Source organism: Acromyrmex echinatior, chromosome 12 (genome assembly GCF_024713525.1).
Source record: "Acromyrmex echinatior isolate Ae372 chromosome 12, ASM2471352v2, whole genome shotgun sequence".
In the NCBI taxonomy this organism is placed as follows: Eukaryota; Metazoa; Arthropoda; class Insecta; order Hymenoptera; family Formicidae; genus Acromyrmex; species Acromyrmex echinatior.
The window spans coordinates 9,400,379-9,422,965 of record NC_141863.1 but is presented as its reverse complement, the minus strand read 5'-3'; the positions used below and the strand labels follow the sequence as shown (position 1 = coordinate 9,422,965).

At 39.0% G+C, this 22,587-nt stretch overlaps 3 protein-coding genes across 9 annotated transcripts; 2 read left to right on the top strand and 1 right to left on the bottom strand.

Annotated features, from left to right (window-relative positions):
- Positions 1-3,347: 3,347 nt before the first annotated feature.
- On the top strand, positions 3,348-7,007 carry LOC105144387 (uncharacterized). The gene is made up of 2 exons (XM_011053270.2): positions 3,348-3,837; positions 3,991-7,007. Exons 1-2 carry the CDS (start codon positions 3,371-3,373, stop codon positions 5,318-5,320), a joined length of 1,797 nt encoding a protein of 598 aa, XP_011051572.1. The 5' UTR covers positions 3,348-3,370; the 3' UTR covers positions 5,321-7,007.
- Positions 7,008-8,013: 1,006 nt separating this feature from the next.
- LOC105144386 (uncharacterized) lies at positions 8,014-12,736 on the top strand. 5 transcript variants are annotated; one of them, XM_087412137.1, is made up of 4 exons: positions 8,014-8,154; positions 9,504-9,860; positions 10,143-10,995; positions 11,086-12,736. In XM_087412137.1, the coding sequence occupies exons 1-4, from the start codon at positions 8,152-8,154 to the stop codon at positions 11,190-11,192; spliced, it is 1,320 nt and encodes a 439-aa protein (XP_087268263.1). In that variant the 5' UTR covers positions 8,014-8,151; the 3' UTR covers positions 11,193-12,736. The 5 variants fall into 5 exon arrangements, with proteins under 5 accessions (XP_087268263.1, XP_087268265.1, XP_087268264.1 ...); XM_087412139.1 differs by lacking the exon at positions 8,014-8,154 and adding an exon at positions 8,378-9,006; XM_087412138.1 differs by lacking the exon at positions 8,014-8,154 and adding an exon at positions 8,378-9,136.
- A 2,157-nt stretch (positions 12,737-14,893) lies between these two features.
- LOC105144385 (uncharacterized) lies at positions 14,894-22,510 on the bottom strand. 3 transcript variants are annotated; one of them, XM_087412142.1, is made up of 6 exons: positions 22,346-22,501; positions 21,279-21,446; positions 20,649-21,162; positions 20,326-20,481; positions 15,108-15,296; positions 14,894-15,038 (listed from the first exon to the last, which is right to left on the bottom strand). In XM_087412142.1, the coding sequence occupies exons 3-5, from the start codon at positions 21,034-21,036 to the stop codon at positions 15,121-15,123; spliced, it is 720 nt and encodes a 239-aa protein (XP_087268268.1). In that variant the 5' UTR covers positions 21,037-21,162; positions 21,279-21,446; positions 22,346-22,501; the 3' UTR covers positions 14,894-15,038; positions 15,108-15,120. The 3 variants fall into 3 exon arrangements, with proteins under 3 accessions (XP_087268268.1, XP_011051568.1, XP_087268267.1); XM_011053266.2 differs by having other exon boundaries at positions 14,894-15,296; positions 22,346-22,496; XM_087412141.1 differs by lacking the exons at positions 14,894-15,038; positions 15,108-15,296 and having other exon boundaries at positions 17,738-20,481; positions 22,346-22,510.
- Positions 22,511-22,587: the final 77 nt, after the last annotated feature.

The window sequence follows — 22,587 nt, the reverse complement described above, 5'->3', positions numbered from 1 at the left end:
GTACGGAGACCGAAGGCAGCGACAGTAACAGCGGTACTTTGAGCCGAGTGTGCACGGAGAATCGTTTGCTCGTTGCTCGTTGATCGCTGCTCGCTGGCTCATCTACCTGCCTGTACTTACTCGTAAGTAGAACAAAGTCAAAACTAGTTTTCACATCTTGAACGTGCTTGCAATCTTCCTCCCGTGCTTCAGACGTTGTGTGAGACATGTAATTTTTTTTCCCTTTATAATTACCATATGTGCTCCGTCTTCTCTCTCCCTCCCTCTCCCTCTCTCTCTCTCTCTCTCTATATATATATATGTGTGTGTGTGTGTGTGTGTGTGGGTGTGTGGCGTGTGTAAAAAAAAATATATATATATATAAAAGTAGCTTAATATCCGTGGCGCTCGATCGAGTCGATCGCAGTCCCGATAGTCCCGATAGTCCCGATGATGCGTGGATCGTTGGACGGTACCGCCCCGGTAGGTGCCATGTCACGTTCGACTCTAGACGACGAGAAACCGCGAAACGGTGGCCACAGAGAGCACCCACCCCAAGACACTAAAATCGTCGCGGGGCCCTCGTCGTGGCTCACGGCTTGGCTCGAGCTGGCTTTGGTGGGGTGGTTGGAGGTGCGGACAGTGGTTGAGAGGCTGGTGGGGTTGGAAATTGCGTGGTGGTGGGTGTTCGTCGAGGTCTCGGAGGCCCCTCCGTGGCATCTCGCTGCCTACCCATCGAGGTGGGGGTGTAAACAACAGCCCTGCCCGTGTACCTCGCCGTCGTTTCGCCTCTGCCCTGCTCTCCGTCAGCTGATGCATCTTTCGCCTCGCCGTCGTTTCGTCGATCTCTTTCCTCTTTCCTATTTCCGTCCTTGGTACGGTGTACGGTCCCGGGTACGGCTCCAAAGGAACGAGTAGGGAGAGGACTTTACCACGGAGATTACTCTCGGCAGTCACGGCCTCGCGTTAGAAGAAGGGATTTCATAGAGCTCTCGGAGCTTCATAGAGCGGGAGAGAAGCAAAGAGAGGGAAATGTAAAAAAAAGCTGCGTCACAATCCTCACGCGCTCTTACGTGAATCTTTTTTTTCCAACATGGCGGCCGGGCTGCCTATGCAAGCCACGCCGTGCCACGACGCATTTCATTCACCGCGACTCGACCGACGCCGTCACCCGTCGTTGGTCATCGACCGTCGGCGTCCTGATTGTCCAAGTGATTGCTTGCTCCGAACGGAACTTTCGCGATGCGTTTTTCCCCTTTTTCCTCCCAATAATTTCTTCTAAAAATCAAGAACGTATGTGCGTCGCATCGCATCGCATGGTACGATATCGAGAGCAGTGAGGAGGAAAGCGGAAAGGAAACGATGCGGGACGCCGCGCCGATCCGTTTGGCGTGCAGCGTCCCGCACGTAGTAATGCGAAACGCCCCTAGCTTGTCTAGCTAGACGGATCGCATCTTGCGAAAAATCTCCATTACGTGCATATATACACAACACACACACACACACACATATATATATATATATATATATATGTGTGTGTATGTGCGCGCTACTTGCTTCGCGGAGCGCCTGATTGAAACAAAGATACGATACATCCGAGGCATCGAGTATGTAAGGAGAGGAACGGACGGAAGGGAGGGGGGGGGAGAGAGAGAGAAACGCGTGTGAGAGACAAGGATAAACTTAGCCTCGACTAACCTTAGGAGAATCGTTGCGCCATGACGACATGCGCGTCTTACGAGAGCGTCTAGCCGAATCTAGCGTCGGTAGTCGACACGAGCGAGAACGGAGCCGTCCGATCAGTCGCGCACGCCATTTCGCGTACAACGCAAAACACGTTGCGTGGTGTCGACGAGAGGTGGTGAAGCGTAGCGCCTCGTGTAGCGTCCGAGGGAGCTCGAAATTCGTAATTCATCCGAGCACAACATTCTCTCTCTCCCTCCCCTTCAAAGTAACACCCTTGGCGGGCACGACACCCACATCCGCGAATATCTTAACCTCTTTCTCTCTTCCCGTCCACGGATCCCGACGGATCCCGTCAACGAAGGGTGGGGATCGCCTCAGTTATCGTTATCATTGTCATCATTGCCCCAATTCGTCTGGCGCGCGCCGTGTCCGCCCGCTACGGGTACCTTCGTAACCCCCTGACGTTTTCGCGTTCCCCTTCCCCGGGGAGAGAACGTCGGTGTGCGACTCCCTTCTTTCTTGACATTCCCCTACCCTTGTCAATTCGCCTTCTTTCTCGTCCCGTTCTCGCGGTACACGCTACGTCGAGGTAACGCGCGCGAGAGAAAGAGGAGCCGAGTCTCTCGAGCTCTATTTCGCGGTAGGTTCCCACCTATGATACCTCCCCCCCCCCTGCCCCTGCCTCTCCCCCTCCCCCTATCCTCTACGCGCTCCTACCCTTTGCGTTGCACCCGTAGGGGCACCGTCGCCGCGCACTGGAGTGGAGTGGAGTGGAGTGAAGTGGAGTGGGGTGGGATCCTGGGCCACTTTGACGACTATCCTCCCTGCTCCCGGATCCCTTTTAGGTAGGGGGAGGGGGTGAAGTGGGGGAGTCCTCACCCCACCCTCGTGCACGCGGAACGCGATATCACTAAGGCTCCGAATCGGAACCACGTTGTTCACCTCTCTCTCTCCCCCCCCCCCCTCCTCTCTCTCTCTCGCTGCCATCTACTCAAACGTCGAATTTTGAGTTTGTCGCTCTTTAGAATTTGTTGGATTAGGTTGAGGCTCACAATCGCCGTGTATAAATGGGACCGGGAGAGAAACGATCTTGCTATCGTTCGCTAACGCGCGATGGACACCTTGTCCATCTCTCAATTTTATTTATTGAAACAATGGATGTGTATATACGTGTGTGTATGTGCAACTCAAATAGATTATTCAAATAATTGATTTAAATAAATCTTTCCGATATGTATCCGTGTGCCATGAATGCGATGGAAATAAATGATAAATAAATCAAATAATCCTGTTACACGTTTGAATAAATGCTCAACTTTTTCAGCACTTGATTGATTACGTATTTACCTATTGTAGGCTGCATCAGCTCTGTCTTTCTAAAATTGATGCTTTGATATTTGTAATTGCACATCCAACACACATATAAATATGTACGTACATGTATGAGTGGTTAAAAACAAAAATTTATCAATTTTCGAGCTGTCCTATAATATCATAATAGTGTCTTCTAATTAGTCGAGTCACCTCGTAATATCTCGTTGTGTTTTAAGAGAGTAGCGGAGACACAACGGATGTATGTACCTTTCCTTGGAAATGTTGAGTCAATGTTGAGTTTTAGAGATGAGACAAATTTTGTAGTCAACTGCTACAATAATCTGAGAATGCATCTTTTCCTGTTACAGGTGTAATCGTTGGAATTTTGAAAATGAATTTCACGCCTTTTTCTTCATTCACTGGCTCGTTGCCGACCGGCACTGTTCATCAATTCGCCACAGCCAAGTTCGCGCAGAATCTTACCACTGGAGGACAGGTGGTCGGCGTTTTATCCGGTGGTGAAGGTGGAGTTCATTATTTAAGACCAGTCGATCCAAATGGCTTTGCTGTGGCTCAGAGCGGTAATAGTCAACAGCAACAAATTATTACTTTACCTATTACTGTTCCGGGAAAGGATGGCACGCAGCAACAGCAGACTGTCCAAATACAAGTGGTCAATCCTAGCGTGTCTCAAAGCGGAAACAGCGGCGATCAGCCAAAGTATCATTTGGCACCGATATCCCTGAGTCAGTTTCCACAAGGAGCAGCTACCGTTCTCACTGTTGCTTATAGTCAGCAAGGCGCGGATGGTGTTCAAATTCAAGTACAACCGCAAAACACTGTAGCGACTACGCAAACGTAAGTTCATTTTTAAGTCTATTCAACGTTCTATAAATCTCGTTCTATTACTCTCACAAATATAATATTACAAATTGTAAGAGCAAAATCTTAGACAAAGTTAAGGGGAAAAAAAAAGATTCTGCCAATTTTGACACTTTAATTCGATTGCAGGTCTGATCAAACGACACAAAGTACGTCTACCGCTGTGACCACTACGTCTCAACAGACTATTCAACAGACGGTACAACTTCCGGGAGCGCCCGAAGGTCTAACTGTAGTTGCCCAGATTCCTCAAGACTTGATTCTACGAGAGAGCATAGAGGAGTCCAAGGAGGATGTTAAGGAGGGCACGACACCCGTGGCTCTTATTAAACGAGGTAGTGTCAAGAGTCAAGGTAATCAGAGTGGGGAAGAATTCATTACTTCTATGCCTGCCAGCTGGCAGAGTCTCGCTACTCCAGGATCCACGGTCGCAGATTATCTCTCCAGACTGCCAACAAGTACTTTGCCTCTTAGTTTGCAACATTTTCTCAAGTTTTCGGCGGAAACTATTAAAAGGGAAGCTACCATTGAATCCAGTCCGCTCGGACCGGATGGTCTCGATGCTTCTGGAAGTACAGCTTCGGGAGAGCAAGCCGTGCAGATTACAGTCGCCGGAGGAGAAACGGCCATCATTCCCGACGTTGTCGAAGAACAGGAGCCAGGAGCGAAACCTAAGCGGAAAAAAAAATACAAAAAGAAACCACCGAAGCCGAAGAAACCAAAACCAGGACAAGTGAGTATAGTCACTGCTCTCGATGGCACGACCCTATTTTGCTGTCCTCAATGTAATATGGCGTATCCGGAGAAGGAAAGTTTGGAACAGCATTTGATTGGACATAAAATAGAAAGGAGATTTATATGCGACATTTGCGGCGCTGGTCTTAAACGAAAGGAACATTTGGAACGGCACAAATTGGGCCATAATCCTGATAGGCCTTTCATTTGTTCCGTTTGTATGAAGGGCTTTAAACGAAAAGAGCACTTGAATCTTCATTTTGTTATACATTCTGGGCAAAAGACCGAAGTTTGCACCGAATGCGGCAAAGCATTCTATCGGAAAGACCACCTTAGAAAGCACGCGAGATCTCACCTTACTAAGCGTGCCAAAGAGGATCCATTGAATACGACGAACGATACGTCGCAGAATAATCAACAACAGACGGACCAACAACAAGTGGAACAAATACAGCAACAGTCGTCGGTACCCGAATTGCAACAAATTCAGATTCAAGTAGGACAAGGATCCCAAGCGCAGATTCATCAGATATCGGTTAACGAACAGTCTACCGTAGTTTTGCCTACAGCGGCTGAAACTGGAGCTATGACGATGCTTCATCATCAGCAACAGCAGCAGCAACAGCAGCAGCAGCAGCAATCACAGCAATCACAGCAACAACAGTCGCAACAGTCGCAACAGCCGCAACAGCAGCCACAACAACAACAACAGCAACAGCATTAGCAACAGCATACCGCCCCGAATCAACTTGGGCGGTTCTTTCGTTTCAATCATCAGCACGCTAAATGTCGTACACGACATAGCGTACTCGCTGATTAAGTTTTGCAAATTTGATAGGAAAATTCATATTATCGAACGAAAGTTTCGTTGGCTAGTTGATTACTGATTACTTTTTTTACGTAGTCTCTTTCAAAGGCATTTGAAACACCTCCATTTTCTTTAAGATGTACGTCCTTGGTCCAGCGACACAAAGCCAGTTTGTTAGAATTGAAATGTTCGCGCCATCGGTTTGAATCACCTTTAATCACGGCACAAGCTCGTGTTTATAATAATTATTATCTTGTAAAGCGTGTCGAGCTGAAGTGACAAAAAATGCGTATACACAAATTTCTCTTTTACGTACACGTTGTAGCGTACGTGGAAAGAAGCGACGAAGTTGCCGTTCGCCTCAAATAAGATTGTTTTTGTCGCTAATCCAGTTCCATGACGCAAGTTGGAAATAAATATGAAGTTTATATATATATATACACACACAGACACACACACACACAGATAGGTACACACGCACACGCACACAAACAAACAAACAAAAATATATATTTTTGAAAGCGCGAACTGGATTCGCCCAAGATAGCATGGCGATCGAGTTTTGGGCTAATAATAATAATAATCGATTATATTTGAATGATAATTCGCTTTTACGATGATGATAAAAAATACGTAATGAAAGAATTAAACGCGAGAGAAATACGTATGGAACAGATTGTAAATACATGTGCGAATTTTCATGAATGTGAGAGGAAATGTAATAATAATGGTACGTGCCGTATGCGCGCGAGGTGAACTCTATTTATTTCTCTTATGCAATACAATCGTGACATTATAAGGGAATCTGCCGAGATAAATTGTAAGTTCAATTTGTATTTTGTAGGAATATATCAACGGAAGCATGCTTACATTTTTCTATAATTTAGATCATTGCATATGTTGCCTTCGTAAAAACGCAGAGTATTGGGGACGATTGATGAAACCCAAGCTATATGAATAACGAGTTACGAGTTGGTGGTAGAATTACATATAAAGAACCCATAACGTTTAGTACTTTTTCAGAAATGGTAGGGAAAGGGATAATAATTATGAAAAAAATTACTGAATTACGCATTTGCGTAATGATTTACGCTGCTGTGAAATTATCGTTTCTACAATCGATAATTCTTCGGAATCCGCAAAGGATTCATCTTGATTTAATATCGATGTTTGCGCAAAAAGAAATAAACTTGCACGTCGTAAAATCATTACGGACAAATACGAAATACTTGCGTAAATTCAATTGGACACGAATTAAATGATACGATACAAAGGAATATGTAAAGGAACATAGAAGATAACAAAGAATATAGAGAATTAAAATCTTCGAATGTTAACCAAATCGATGAATCGTGATTCACCTGAAAAAGCTTTTTTATAAAGGTGTATGTATACATGAAAAAAAAACTTCTTACTGTAAGTATTACAATTAAAGGCAATGGGTAACTGTACAAGAAATATTATTATTTTATTATCATAATATTATACAGATATATATACCATTATCGTAGTTAGGATAAGAGTAGTACATAAGTCATTTTCATTGTTACTTACATAAATATTGGAGGAGAAAACTGAAATAAAACATACATTTAATACAAAATTATTCTTACCTCTCTAATGAGACATTTCTTCACACGTTACGTACCTTTCCTTTGTAAATAATCTTATGTTCAAGTTTTATATATATGGCTGATCCAAAATTCACGAATTCGTAGTACAGGACATGGTACTTAATGCTAAAACAAACAACTTTTTCCTTTAACAAAATTGCGTCCGATAAATATTTTTTGCGCTTATTTGTTAACTTTAATCTATTCTGCAAAAACTATTTATCGGACGCCATTTAAAGGAAAAAGTTGTTTGTTTTAGCATAAAGTAAACTCTAAAAATTTTTTCAGAATTTTTTACCAACATGAGAAAATATGGTATTAAAAAATTCTGAAAAAATTCTCGGAACTTTATGAGAAGAAAATTAACGACCAAGAGCAATATTTGGCAATTTTTAGTAATCATTATAATATCTTGTTAACTATTGCAAAAATTGCAAAATGGTAGAGGACTTTTCGATTCAGTTCGATTCACTCTACTCACGGGTGACGAAATCATCCTGTATACATATATATACAGGGTGTCTCGCAATTACCGAATTTCCTTTTAACAACGTATTCTTGAGGTAATTTTGAGACGAAAATCCTAATACAAAAATGTCGAGGCTACAATAGTTTTCGAATTAAAGATAATGTGTAATTCGAAATATAAAGAATCGAGAAATAATAATAGAGGTTCTAAAAGTAAAATGGTTTTTTACTTGGAAGCATTTAAAGTTGGCTCACAATTCCAAAACTGTTTTAAAATGCATGCATATATGTATCAAGAGATGTGTGCGAAAGTAAGGCCGATGTATCCATGTAGAGGGGATGTAACGGCATATCGGCGGGAAAAGGTGCAAATAGAGAATCTTGCTCGCGATTCTGGTACTTTCGTCCCGTTCACGCCGGTGCGATGCTCTGCGACGCTCTGCGATGCTCTGCGACGCGTCGCGGCGCGTCACGTCGGGAGGCGGGAGATCCGGGAGAGAGAAAAAATAGTTAAGAGGCTGGCACAGTAGAGGGCGGATAAGTGGGATGGGGACACCGGTTTGAGAGACAGGTGTCAACTGTACACCGCGCGAGAAATCCTTTTGCCGGTGACAGCCGGTTGCGTGGAAGAAACGTTCCAGGCGAGTTTTCACCGAGGATTACCGAATGGTAAGCGACCCTCCCATCCCATATCGTATCTCTTACATTTTGGCTGCGCGCGTGGTACGCGCTAGACTGAGAATCGTACGCACGGCCATTTTCTCTCGAGTTTGATACGTACGGCGATGGTACCCCACGTCCCACGTCCCACGTCCCACGTCCCACGCTGCGCGTGGAATCGTATCGACTAAGTATCGGACGAGGTGGGGCGCGGAAGAAGAGGAGGAGGGGGGAGGGGGGAGGGCTGGTTGGCTGACGGCGGTTGCGTCCCTAGTCCCTACGCGTGTAACGCGTCCCCTTGACAATCGACCTCCCCTCCGCGCGCGCGCGCGCGTGCACCCCATCTTCCACGACTATCTTTCGTCGGCGGGTTTTTTTTTTTCAGTCGCGATAGTCGGATCCTTTTTTTCGTCGGCATGTTCTCGAGTGCAGCCCGGTTTGCAGAGACCACGTTCGTCGCGCGAACAAGAGGGGTGGCGTGCCATATCTAACCGCGGTGGCGTGTCCTTGGCCGCGAATCACCTTGGTGTCGCCGGTTGACGATCATACGTCAGGTTGTCAGTGTCGAGGCTACCCAGGTTCCGATTCGAGATTCGAGATTCGAGTGGTGACGGACGCTGAGATCGACGACAGAGTGGCTGACCGACGCGCTTTCACGGCTTTGACGCTTCTCTGTGTCTCGCAGAATCTCTTCGGCCGAGGCAGAAAAAAACCGAACCTACTGCTCTCTTTCTCTGGCGTCTTCCGATCGTCCTCACGTGCGAGAAGAATCTGCACTCTCGTCTCTGTCACAGGGATTTCTTCCGAAGAAAGAAGAAAGGATCCGATACGGCGAGGAAACATGGGGAGAGGGACATCGTTGTGAGTAAATATAACGCCGGGCGTCGCTCGTCGCTCGTCATCATCGTCGTCGTCGTCGTCGTCGTCGTCCTCGTCGTCGTCGTCCTCGTCGTCGTCCTCGTCGTCGTCGTTGTCGTTGTCGTCGTCATCGGTATCGTCGTCGGGCGCCGCTGCCGCTACCGCTACCGCCACCGCTGCCGCCTCTGCCACCTCCTCTTCCTCCGCTGTCGCCGCGTCTGTTACACATAGACAAAGTTATGCCAGCGAGTCGAGATGCCGTTGCATCGGCATGCGTAGAGGTACGCGATGAGAACGGAGCGATTTGGAACGCGGCCGGCGCGGCGACGGCCTCTCGGCTCGCTTCCACGCGGGTCCATTCGCCTTTATTTCTCTCACACTTCGCTTAAGGAGATATACACATACATCTCCTTCGCATCTAGTAACCTTGAATTTTTCGTACTAAACACTTTTCCATTTGCTCATGAAAGGCACTCATCAGTTTTTTCCTCCCTTTCTAGATACACGAATTCTGCTTACGGTCTGCAATGAATTTCCCACCGTTCGGAGGTCACTTCCCCAGCACCATACCGAGTATCCATCAATTTGCAACCGATAGTTCCAGTGGTGCAGGCGCGCGTTACGCCAATCATTTTCCCAACCAGCCTCCAATCGGAGTGCCGGTTGTGGGAAAATACCGTCCCGAGAACAACGGCGTACAGTCGGCTCAGTCGCAAGTTATGATGAACAATAAAGCTAGCTATCCCAACAGTTCTAATGTTCATCATTATCCGAATGTGCCGTACACTCAAGCTCAATCGGTTCAGCAACGACCAACCAACTCGCCTGGAATGCAAGAGAAACGATCGTATCATCAGGTAAAACCTTCGCAACTTTCCTAACACCTCTCAATCACGTATTACTTGACTCGTTTTCTCTGTCATTCTTTAGCAGTTTATATTTATGCCAAATATAATTATCTCAAATTTCTCTCTCCTCGTCAATCAGAGTACATTTTTGAAAATCATATTGAAATCATTATATCGGAACGATAAACAATAAACGTTCAAACGTTCAACATTGTGGATTATTCTCGTAGCGTTAGTCGCTTTTGAATTTTAAGCTTACTTATACGTAACGTAAATTCTTCTGTCACGTAGCAATCTACGGAAACTATAAACCAACAAGATGTTTGCAACCTTCTTCAAGACAAGGACAAGAACAAGGAAAAGAAGGCTGAGGAGCAACAGCGGAATGGAGAGACTACGACGAATGGCACTCAACAACAGGATTATACGATGCACCAACATCACCAACAGCACGCTCATACTCAAACGCCAGCTACTATGCCCGCAACGTGGCAGTCGCTCGCGACTCCCGGTTCCACTGTAGCTGATTATCTCAGCCATTTACCAGCTAGCACTTTGCCATTGAGTTTACATCATTTTCTCAAGTATTCTGCCGAAAGTATCAAAAAAGAGTCGGAAATGGCGCAGACAACCTCCGTGGCTGTGGCGACTACGACAACGCCCAATATAATGATGTCACCGAATAATAAAAAGAAGAAAAAGAAGAAGACGCCGAAGGAGAAGAAGCCACGTCCGAAACCTGGCGAAATTCGTTTAACGACAGCGTTAGACGGTTCGACATTGTATTGTTGTCCAGAATGCCACATGGCGTATCCAGAACGAGAATTGTTGGAGCAGCACCTTTTAGGTCACACTTTAGAGAGAAGATTTGTTTGTGACATATGTGGCGCTGGCTTGAAACGAAAAGACCATCTTACGCGTCATAAACAGAGCCATAACCCTGAGCGACCTTACGTTTGCACCGTTTGCTTGAAAGCTTTTAAAAGAAAGGAACAATTAACGCTACATTTTGTAATACATTCTGGGGAGAAGCGACACGTGTGCACTGAGTGTGGCAAAGGATTTTATCGGAAGGATCATTTACGGAAACATACCAGAAGTCACATTGCGAGAAGAGTGAAGGCTGAATTGAGTCAAAACGCTGGTAAGAATAGCTTAAAATCATTTTTTTTCCTTATTCCTTTTCTCACCTCTCTTTACATCATCAAGTATACGATACTTGTTTCTGTTGCAGGTACGCAACAGAATCAACAACAAAATAACGTTTCGAATATGCAAACCACAACTGTCTCAGCGTCATCCGTTCTTCCGGGTGGACATCCGGGTTCTCTCCTGTCCTGAGCCCCGCCACCAGGGAACTTTCAGGTTCCCCATCCAAATAATATTCTTCATACTCATACATCGCATCATTCGCTACATCATCATCATCTAACGGCAGTAAATGTAGCACATCAATCAACCGTCACACCACTCGCTACATCTGGTCATTATCAGTCACATGAGCTTAACTTTTTGGGGCACGTTAAAGATTTCTGAGACGAGGAGAGAACCTCGATGAAGAGGTAACACCAAGATGCTAATCAATTGTCACTATCATCGCTAACGACGATAATAATTAGCTCCGAGACTGACTCATGATTTCAATTGAATGAATGAATTTTATAAATGTGTTACGTTATTTACGTTATTTGTGCTTCTAACTTCCTCCTCGTTTTGTCTTGTCAATATAATAGGGAAGGGGAGGAAAGTGATGTCTCATTCCTTCTTCAAATCTTAATTTATTTTTTACTAGACAACTTGTTACGTTTGTCATGTAATTTTCATTGCCAGTAATGTTCCCACTACAATAATAATGCTATACATCAAGAGACATGATAATATTTTATGCAAATACAAGAGATGTCCAATTATGATAAAGCTTCCCCGTAACTAGGCTAACATATTTCTTTTTACATTGTTTCATTTTACAAAGTTATTTTATAAAGATAATGTTTGTCTAGCTGAAAATTAATCAAATTCGAAATCACTCTTATTAACATCTTTCTTTTTTCCTTTTTAGATATGAAACGTGAGACGTTTTCAATTCATTTTTCTAGTCATTTTGCATGTAATAGTATTTTGGTAAAAGTCATCAGCAATCAAATTTATACAAAATACATATTACAAATTTATTTTATATAAAAACGTTATTTATTTTATTCAAATATATATATGTGAGTTTTGAAAAAAATTTTACTTCATTGATTATATAATTGGACATCCTGTTTATAAATGTATTATAGGAGCAATTTGTGAGATATAATAAAGCGTATCTTTTAGAAAAAAAATGCTTTTTTCGAATAATAATATATAAAAAATAAAAAACAGTCATAGACACTTATATGCTCTTTATAGCACAAACAAAAAGTACATATGTGGGAAAAGTACTAATTTTCCACGGAAACTCTAGAGTAGAAATTTGACTGCAAGTCAAAAATTCTTGCCATACGTCGTGTACGACGAGGAAAAAGAAGATATTTTTATGAAAAGTCGATGTAACTTAGAAACTAAGTGATTCGATGTGAGAGAGAGAGAGAGAGAGAGTATGCGCGCGCGCGCGTGATGTGTGCGTGCGTGCGTGCGTGTGTGCGTAAGGGAGATAATACATCTCTTTATTTTGTTTTTTTATATCATTGAATTTACATTCATATGAATGATGTGTGCGGTAAATTGTCAAATATTTTTTTAATTTTTTTGTTAAACAACATTACAAGTGCAAATAGTGTAAAAGGAATGAAAATTATATAATATTCCTAGTACACATAATAGAATTACAAGTCAACCCACCGATTAGAAAACAATTTTTTATGAAAGAATAGAATTATTTCATTTTTATAAAGGAAAAAGATTATTTATATTAATTGTAAAATTTTTTTGATTATGCTTTATAAAAATGTAAAAGCATAGCAATATTTCATGATAGATAAAAATCATATATTGTTTTATTAAAACTTACGTTAGTTTAATATATAATATAAAGTTGACAGTATTTTATATTTTTATGATAGTTCCAAATTTTTCTCTTGTATGTGCAGTGCGCGTGCATACGTGTGGATGTGTAGGTTGTATGCAGGATCTATATGTATATAACATTACATGTAAATCCAAACATATTTGCCCAAATAATTGAAGCAAATATATTCCTTATTTTCCTTTGTGACTTATCATAGCATTGACCATTTGTCATGTTTAATTAGCCTTTATAATTTTTATATAACTTTTTACATTGTTTTTATACATATTTTTCGTTGGACTTCTTATATTCGTTACATTCGTTGAATACTGATTATATATATATAGATACTATATATACGTAAGATTAATTTAAGTATGTAATTTTTAAGTATAAAAATATACGCGTATGTGTGTGCGTGCGCGTTTTGTGTGTGTGTGTGTGTGTTTAAGGTAGTTTTTAATTTTTATATTTATCCACATCGCAAATCTCTTCACAGACTGTGATCGTTCCCAGCGGACATCTGATGTAATTATCAATTATCTGCGTTTTAAGTTTATATTTTTGTCTCATTTTAGTATTAATGTTCGTGCCATTCATTTTAAATTTATTTCCTGTCAATTTTTTTCTTGCCATACTAATAGATATTTGTCAGATACTTATATAATCATAGGTACCGCTGTGTGCATGGTTACGCACGTCTCACACACACACGCACACACACACACACACACACACATTTTTTATAAATTAATTATCATCATCATTATCATTGTCATTGCTATTATTTCTTATTATCATTATTGTTATTATTACAATTATTATTTATCTTTATGCATATTCATAAATATTATAGAGAAGAAACGACGGACGTGTGTATATATTATATAAACATGCATATTGCAACGTGAAATGTTAGAAATATGATGAGAAATATAAGAGAATTTACCTTTACTATTTCAGAAATAAAAATTCCGAATATACAATTGTGTATCTCTGTTGATTGAAACACTTTGCTAAGCTTTATTGAAACAGTTATTATATCGGTATTAAAATATTTTATAATTTACAAACAGAATATTTATAAAGATATGAGATATCCACTGTTTACATATATTATTACGCTATATTATTACTTAAAAGATTATTCGAATGCACTTTTTTTTATCTTTTTCATCATATCTCTAATATAAATCGCGTTTTGAGTAACAGAAAATTCAGGTTTCGTCAGACCTCAAATATAATGATATATTATAATTATTTCATACACTGGTATATATACATGTGTATACTAAAAACCATATGTAAGAGATCAATTAATATTAAGATATTTCATTGCCACGTACTTATAACTGTCGAGGCAGAGCGTTAGTCTTAAATTATACATTAGCGAGTAAGAGTTTATATACAGATATACATACTATTAAATAAGAAAGAAACAGAAGAAAACAAAAACTAAAAGCTGTACGCGGGACGACGTGTAAAATATCGCGCACTTTTTTTTTTTAATTTGTTGAGAAAAAGTTTAAAATGTATACATAATTTTTCTTGTAACGCAAAGTATATGACAGCTCTAGAGGCGTGTAAGAACATTTAAAAAAGAAAAGTTTATAAAAAATTAACTTTTAATTAGAGAATTATGTAGACCTTTTAATAGTCTTTTAATTTAGAGATCATTTATCGAACTGCCTATAGCTCTAGCTATAATAAAATGACATGGAAAGATGATGTAGTGACGTCTATTTTGATCTATTTTGATCACTATTGTCATCTTTTGAATGTTACTTGAAAAAAGAGCGCGAGATTTATCATACGTCCCATGTGAGAAGAAATCGATGAAAATATATATGGAAATGATACAAGTCTTGAGGAAAGTAACCTGTTTTATTTGCAGATAATAGGCAGGATATACAAATAATAAAATGAAAGATGAAAGATAACGAGAAGAAAAAATAAATAGCTTTATGAGAGAGAGAGAGAGAGAGAAAGAGAGAGGGGGGAGAAAGGAAAGCGGATGAGAGAAAGAAGCAAATATTTCCAAAGTTCGACATACTATTCAAACAAATGAATGGCTCAAGATCTATTTTGAAGGATAGCTAAAAAAAAAACCTATTTCCATTCTCGACGAGGCGAGTTTATTCTTATGGTTTATAGAAACGATCGTTTCGTCGAGCTGCATAGATGTAGTAATGTTCCTGTAGAAAAAGGAAAGATAATAGTTGATGCGTTTCTAAAGAAAAAGAAAAAAAAAGAAGAAGGAATACTTTTCCGGTGCCTTTATATTGCGCTGGATTTTCCGCACCCGTATAGTTTTCCATGATAAGGTCTAAGTCGAAAAAGCGGCGCGTTGTGCCTCTCCGTTCTCGGAACTACGTGTACACTTGTCCGCCTCCACGATGTTGGTTCGAGCGACCGTCTTCTTCGTTTCTGTTTCTTACATCTTTTTTTTCCAACTGCAAGCGTCAAAATATTATCGGAACAGCTTGAATTCCGGAACGTAACGTGTCGTATCTTTGATTATCAAGCATACTTTGTATGTCTGTCAATGCAGTTTCTTAATTTTTTTCAAAAAATCAAAAGCCAAAAGGAATAAATACAATTTATCTGTATCATATGCGAATGTGTTTATCGTATTCGATGAACGAGAATGCCATTTATTTCGTTTATGTGCCTTCTTCTCTTCTGAAAGAAAATATAATGTATTCGATTCATTTTTTTTTTCTTCAAATCGAATGTTGATTAATTTTAGTAATTATAGGAAACAAACACGGTTATTGAATAGAAATGCCATTTCTATGAAGTATTAGGCACGCTCGTTCTATTTGATATTTCGGTTCGACTAAAATGTCTCGGTGACATCTTATACTTGCTTTTCTTGTCTTAATTAAAAGCGATCAATTATGAAGATGTGAGTTTTATAGAAGGTGATGCTGATGATGCTGATGATGATGATGACGATGATGACGATGATGATGATGATGATGATAATAAACTCATAGTAATAACAATAATCATAATATTAAAATAACAAAACAATAATAATATTAGTAATAATAACAATAATGATAATAGTAAGATTAGAAGCAACATAGAGAAAATAAGATCCGTTTCTCTTGCGACGCGCTTACTAGTTTTATGCGAAACCGCAAAAAAAAAAAAAGACTAAAAGACTTTTTCAAGTCAACAATGATTTACATTTGATGCGAATCATGTACAATGCGTAGCTTATTTCCTTCATACATTTACAATTGTTCAATAATTTATCATCTTATGATGTGAAATCCGTAAGTACTCTTTTATAATCTGCTCGAAGCGCGAATAATGCTAAATAATTTGGCATTTTTCTCTTCCGCTCTCTTGCCATAAATGTACGTATACTTGTAAAGTATTTTTTTTATCGTTGTATCCAATCTGCTATTTTGTTGATTCATTTGTTACGAACTGCGAATATATCGATGAATGGTAGATCGTATAAAAGACGACCATTTAAAAACTAACTAGTCGTCGTAAAACTATTTGACGAGGGTAGTAAAAAAATTATTTAAAAAAAAAACAAAAAAAAAACAAAAAAAAAGCGTGACACCATTTCGATGTACTCGGATGTGAATCTCTCAGGAGCAGAGATGACAATGAGAAACATATTTTTCTATGTGCAGTATCAAAACTTTCAATTGTCTGTATTAAAGCTATATAGGGCAAAGAAAAAGAAAGAAAAGTGAAGAAAGAATTTATCCCATCACAAAACGCGAGTATCGCAAGTGCGAGTGTAATTTTATTAATTGATTCGTGCAAGAAACAAAAGTTGAAGGGATGAACGTGCGTTTACTGCTTGTTGTCAAAATTACCACTTATTTGTCTAAGATTTTCTAAAGCAGTCACTTTTTGCGTAACACATTAAATATATAAAGCCAATAAGAGCATCTCGTTCAATGGAAGATTTTGCATAGACCAGAGACAAGAGACGCATCGTTATTTATTACGTTTAATCTTTTTGGCTTATCTTTAATCGACGCCTCGTCGCTATGAGTGCGTGCTACGAGTGTATGCGTGATTGCGTATGCGTAATTACAAAGTTTATGTAACACAAATATGTTAACAGGCGATTGACGAAAAAAAAAAAAAAAAAAAAACAAACAAATTCCTCGACATAGTACAAACGCTCACAAATTCTTCTTTTTCTCAGATAGATTAGATGATTAGCGTGACAAGGTGTACAAGTCATACGAGTGAAACGACCGGCTGACCTCGAAGTACGAATTTCTTTTTGTCCAATAGCAGTATGATCTTTTCCGAAATATAAGTATGTCTTATGTAGGAAGCAAACGCGAACGAGTCCTTACAATGCGATACATTCAGATGTTGAGTGCTCGATTCAGTTTGTATTTTCGAAACAAATTTTAAATATAATCTCCATAACTTTTTTCGTCTTGCTTATCATCTACGAACCTTCCTGTAATCTCACTCCAAGTGCTACTTTTTTTTTTACTCGATATTACCGAAGCAATAAACACCAATTTGAGGAAAGAGAGAAGAGGATGCTGTTTTTCTAATTTAGTAGTTATATACTATACACGAATACAAATGCGAAGTGACTTCGAGGACTCCCGGCAAATTGTTACATTACACTGACGGCTTTGTAATATCTCTTCTAAATGTTTCAACCGATTATTCTTTCGTTTAAATTATTTTAATTTACATTTTACGATCCTTTCTACATCGCTGCACCGTTTTAGTTGAATATTTGTACCGCAGAGTCTTTCAGGGTACAAAAATACTAATTATACGCGTTGTATGTAAATAAAAAATCAACACATGAACAAGCACAGAAGGGTAGTGAAGAGAAAGAAAAGGACAAGACAAATGTATTAAACAAGAAAGAGATATAACTAAGCGATTTTCTGATATAACGTTTTATTTTTATATAGAATGCTTAAAATGTCTATCAAGTCTAAGAACGTGAAATGAAAAAATGAATAGACGCGGAAAATATAAGAGCGTTAGGTAGTAAAAAAGAAAAATATTCTGAAAAACTCATAGTATATATTATACTAGAAAACGAATAAATTTAGATCGCGAAACTGAGAGTCTAAAATTTGTGCACATTTTTCAGATGTTTCAGATGAACATCTTTATATATTACATCATATTTGATGCACCACGCGCACACACACGCACACGCACACACACGCACACACACACATACACACACACAGATGTATGTATATCCATGAAAATGCGTGACGTACATTTTTTCTTACAATTCGTATACGTATATAATGTGTGTACATACAGATATACATGTATATGTATGCATGTATGTATAAATTGTAAGAAATCAGATTTATTGTTCGGAACGCCATTATCCGAAAAAAATTCGACTCTCTCTCTCTCTCTCTCTCTCTCCCTTCCTCTCCTCCCGTTGCTTTTTATTTTTTCTTGTTCCTTGTGCGCAAGAGTGACGCTAAAAACCATCGATCAATTTAAATATGCGTTTTTGCATTTCCAATAACTATGTATTATATAAACGAGGTAGATATTTTTATATAATAATCATTTATTAATTTAATTACGATTATTGCGTTAATGACAAAATGCTATTCCTTCCTCTTCAGGGATCATTTTTAGATCTTGTTCTTCTCTTGTACATGCGTTTGTGTCCGTGTGTCTGTGTGCATGTCTGAATGCAATATACAAAAGCGCAACTTAGCGATATAATAAGAAAATGTCAATAAAATTACGAATTTTCATATAAATGCAATGTATAATGTGGAACCTCACAATTGATTTAATGTATTACTAATGTTGGAAATGAAAGCGACATTATCTTATTTCTTCTCTTTCGTAGAATAAACATTTGGATATATTCAAATATATTCTCTTCGCGCAATAATTACTAAAGTAGAATAAGACGGGGTCATTTCATACACTAACAAGACTTTGAAAGATAAAATTATTTTTAACAGTACATATGTATATAAACAGATAAATATCATTCTTTCCTCTCAAGTAACGATAATTTTTATCTACAGATATGCATTAATCTACTGTAGGTGATATTTCCATTCTTAGCTAAAGAATGGAATTGTTCTCTACAACAATAATTTGTTAATAGTCTTGCTACAAATTGCAAAAATACTATTACGCTTTCTTATTAATCACCGTGCAAACTTAGTGTATAAATTATTTCAAATACCGATAGAAATATTTAATCTTTCACAAAAAGATGTAATGAAAATTACAAATTTGTATTTATGTGCGCATATATATAGTGTATGTATATATATATATATATATATATATATATATATATATATATGCACATGCACACACGCACGCACGCACACATATGCATGAAAACATTGTTACAATGTGACGTTAGTCTGCCTCTCAATTCCTTACTTCGCAAGCAAAGAAGAAGTAAAGAAAAATCAACGACTTGTAGAAGCAACATGCTATTGCGTAATATTATCAAATTATTGACATTATCCTTTCTCCTCCACTTACAAAGATATTTAACGCACTTCAGCATTTCACGATTCATTTCTATTGTCTTGTAATGCCTACGTTTGTAAATTGATCTCTTGAAGAAACGAAGAATATCGCTTTAGATAAGAAGCATAAAAAAACTACATCTCTAAACTCAATTCTGTTTAAGAACAGAATCTCAATGTAAACGATAATATAACGTAACCGTTGGTATGTGGTAGAAGTGAAATTTATCGGATATTTCAATTTTTCCAAGATTTCTTCCAAGAGTAAAAATATCAGGAATAATGTAATAAAGTAAAATATGTCATTTATCACTTTAAACTAATACCGAACTTGTTCAAGTTTCAAGAAATGCCAACAGATATATTCTTAATATACAGACAACATTCTACACGTACAGTGTATTATAAAGGACATTACAAAAACAGTATATAACATTATCGTAATCTTATGTACCTGTTGACAAAATACACAGCAATAAGGTATATACTCCCTTAGGAACATCGATTCTTATATATCGATAACAAATTCCCTAGGAAAGTACTCGTCGCGCGCAAAGTTGAGTATGTTGAATAAGGCTCATTCGCGTATTAAAGCTTATAGAATAAAATTATCTAAATAATAAAGTAAAAATGACTTGCTGATACGGAGATATGAACGCTACATAAATCTAGCGTAATAACTATGTCCGTAAAATTGAAAGTGCGGGAGGGCCAGATTGCCTCATCATCATAGCAAAATTACTCAATCCTTGGTCGCTTGGCTGCTGATCGTTGGGATTGTTATGTGAAATATTTAAGTGTTTGCCTCGACTGCTATTGTGACTTTGCAAATGTTTCTTCAAGTGATCTTTTCTATAAAAAGCTTTGCCACATTCGGTACAAATTTGATTTTTGCTACCCGAGTGAGTAATCATATGACGTGCCAAATGCTCGTTACGTTTAAATGCTTTACAACACATGTTACACTGATATGGCCTATCTTTATTATGACCTTGCTTATGACGATCCAAGTGTTCCTTTCGTTTTAAGCTTGCCCCGCAAATATCACAGATATGTGGTCTCTGTTTATGATCTTCGAGATGTTCGTGAAGTGCCTCCCGATCATTAAATCTATATGCACACTCGGGGCAATGGTAAACCAACATACCTTTACAGGCAAAGAATATTATACGTTACATATAGAATTGTCGATAATAAAAAATAGAGACAAATATATTTCAACATTTCATTTTGTTTCTATAAATATCTTATCACATGCAATTATAATTTGCAAACGAAAGGTTGCTTCGGTATAAAGTATTAACTGCGACTCACCATTAATATGCTGTGGTTCAATATCAAATTCGATTTTTGCTCTTACTTCTTGATACGTAGAATTTGTACCACAGTCCTCATATTTAGTCGCGTATGGTAAACCTAACGTACTAGAGCAACGTGCCAGGCATTCGGAAAGCCTAAAATCAATTTGCAGAGGATCCGTCATAGTCGCAGCGTCTACTTTCTGCACAGTCTGTGTGCTGGATGACTGCTGTGAGATTTGTGGACAAAGTTCTTTGCTGCTGCGCAAATTGTTGTTTTCATTCCGATTTTCATCGGTTTGCTGGAAATGCTGCGGTGGATGGCCAGAATAATTGTATCCAACCACATTGGGCCGCTGCGAGGTATTTGGTGAATATTTCACGTTACGTGGATCGTAAGCCATTATTACCAAGTAAAGAAGTTTCAAGTATATCTTGGTATCCACTCTCGAGAAATTACTTCTTGATATTAATCACATATACGACATCTATGATGTCTACAGTAATGTCTGCAATATCTGCATTGTCGCCTAAAAAAGGGGATGGAGAAAATTTAAAGGGACTTACCGAGCATCTTGTCGCGCATTTATCATGTATGTCAGATATAAATTACGGCGTATTGAGGAACTATGAAAAAGTGTCTTACTGCGGCAGCATCATCGTAAAAAATGTATCCGCCGCGTGCTGTCCCGTTGTTTCTACCACGCTCATCTCGTCGTTTTTTCGATGCTCCTCTGGCGAAACAAACGTTTCCGCATCATCGGGGAGTCGTCGTTGGCAGTGTCGGCACCGTCGAGGGATCGGCCGAATTTATCTGCATTCATCGAAAACAATTCCAGTTACATCCTCACTTTTGCCTGCTACGATATTACATCTTAGACAGTGTCAAGTAATTCAAATGCTGCTGAAACGTTATCGGCCTATCCACTAAATCCACTTATGTATCGTGAATATCAGTGAACATGGTGAATTTCATGATCGGTACAGGCCATCTTTGCAGCATCTTTATCAGCTGCTATGCGTTCTGAAACCTTACTCTGACGCACACATATGGTACACCATCAGCACACACACACACACACACATACAGAGGGTGTCCGGCGAACTTCTGTCATGATGATAGAGTAGATAGAGTGAACTAAACTGAGTTGAAAAGTCCTTCACCATTTTGCAATTTTTTCGCAATATAGTTGACGAGATATTAATTACTAAAAATTGCCGAAAATTGGTTTTCAATAATTTTTAACTCAAAGACTATTATATTTTACAGAAAAACTACAACAGATAAAAATTGTTGATTTTCTTCTCATAAGGTTCTAAGAATTTTTTTAGAATTTTTTATCAACTTTGTAGTACCGCATTTTCTTATTTTTACCAACACATGAGAAAATACGATATTAAAAATTCTGAAAAAATTCTCAGAACTTTATGAGAAGAAAATAAACAATTTTTGTCTCTTGCTGTTTTTCTGTAAAGTTGATAGTATTTGAATAAAAAATTACTAATTATTGAATAACCAATATTAAGCGATTTTTAGTAATTAATATCTTGTTAACTATTGTGAATATTGCAAAATGGTAGAGCACTTTTCGACTCAGTTTAGTCCGCTCTATCTACACACGCTTTATGGCACAAGTCTCACCGGACACTGTAAATAGGCAGAATATAATGTATTTATTCCAAAATTGAAAAAGTATTCTCAAGTGTACATACAGTGCAGATTTTATCGATACGTCAGTGTTAAAATCCGCGCGGCGGCTTTCATTTCTCCGCGCTTTGATCTCGCACTGACAATGAGTATGTCGCCTCGCTCTCACTCGCTCCTTTCCGAATATCCAAAATGTCGGATTGTCACCGACTCGTTTCGTCTTACTTCGTTCTCCGGCGCAACTGCACCGTCGCTCCTGCTCTTCATGTATATGCATGTTCATTCAGACCTTGTATATATAATACAT

Bases quoted from the DNA above. Each gene is read 5' to 3' on its own strand.
- LOC105144387 (XM_011053270.2), top strand. From the start codon at position 3,371: ATGAATTTCACGCCTTTTTCTTCATTCACTGGCTCGTTGCCGACCGGC. The intron at 3,838-3,990 runs GTAAGTTCATTT...ATTCGATTGCAG, and splicing joins ACTGTAGCGACTACGCAAAC to GTCTGATCAAACGACACAAA.
- LOC105144386 (XM_011053269.2), top strand. From the start codon at position 9,243: ATGCCAGCGAGTCGAGATGCCGTTGCATCGGCATGCGTAGAG. The intron at 9,285-9,503 runs GTACGCGATGAG...CTCCCTTTCTAG, and splicing joins TTGCATCGGCATGCGTAGAG to ATACACGAATTCTGCTTACG. The intron at 9,861-10,142 runs GTAAAACCTTCG...TCTGTCACGTAG, and splicing joins AGAAACGATCGTATCATCAG to CAATCTACGGAAACTATAAA.
- LOC105144385 (XM_087412141.1), bottom strand. From the start codon at position 21,036: ATGGCTTACGATCCACGTAACGTGAAATATTCACCAAATACCTCGCAG. The intron at 20,482-20,648 runs GTGAGTCGCAGT...TTGCCTGTAAAG, and splicing joins TGAACCACAGCATATTAATG to GTATGTTGGTTTACCATTGC.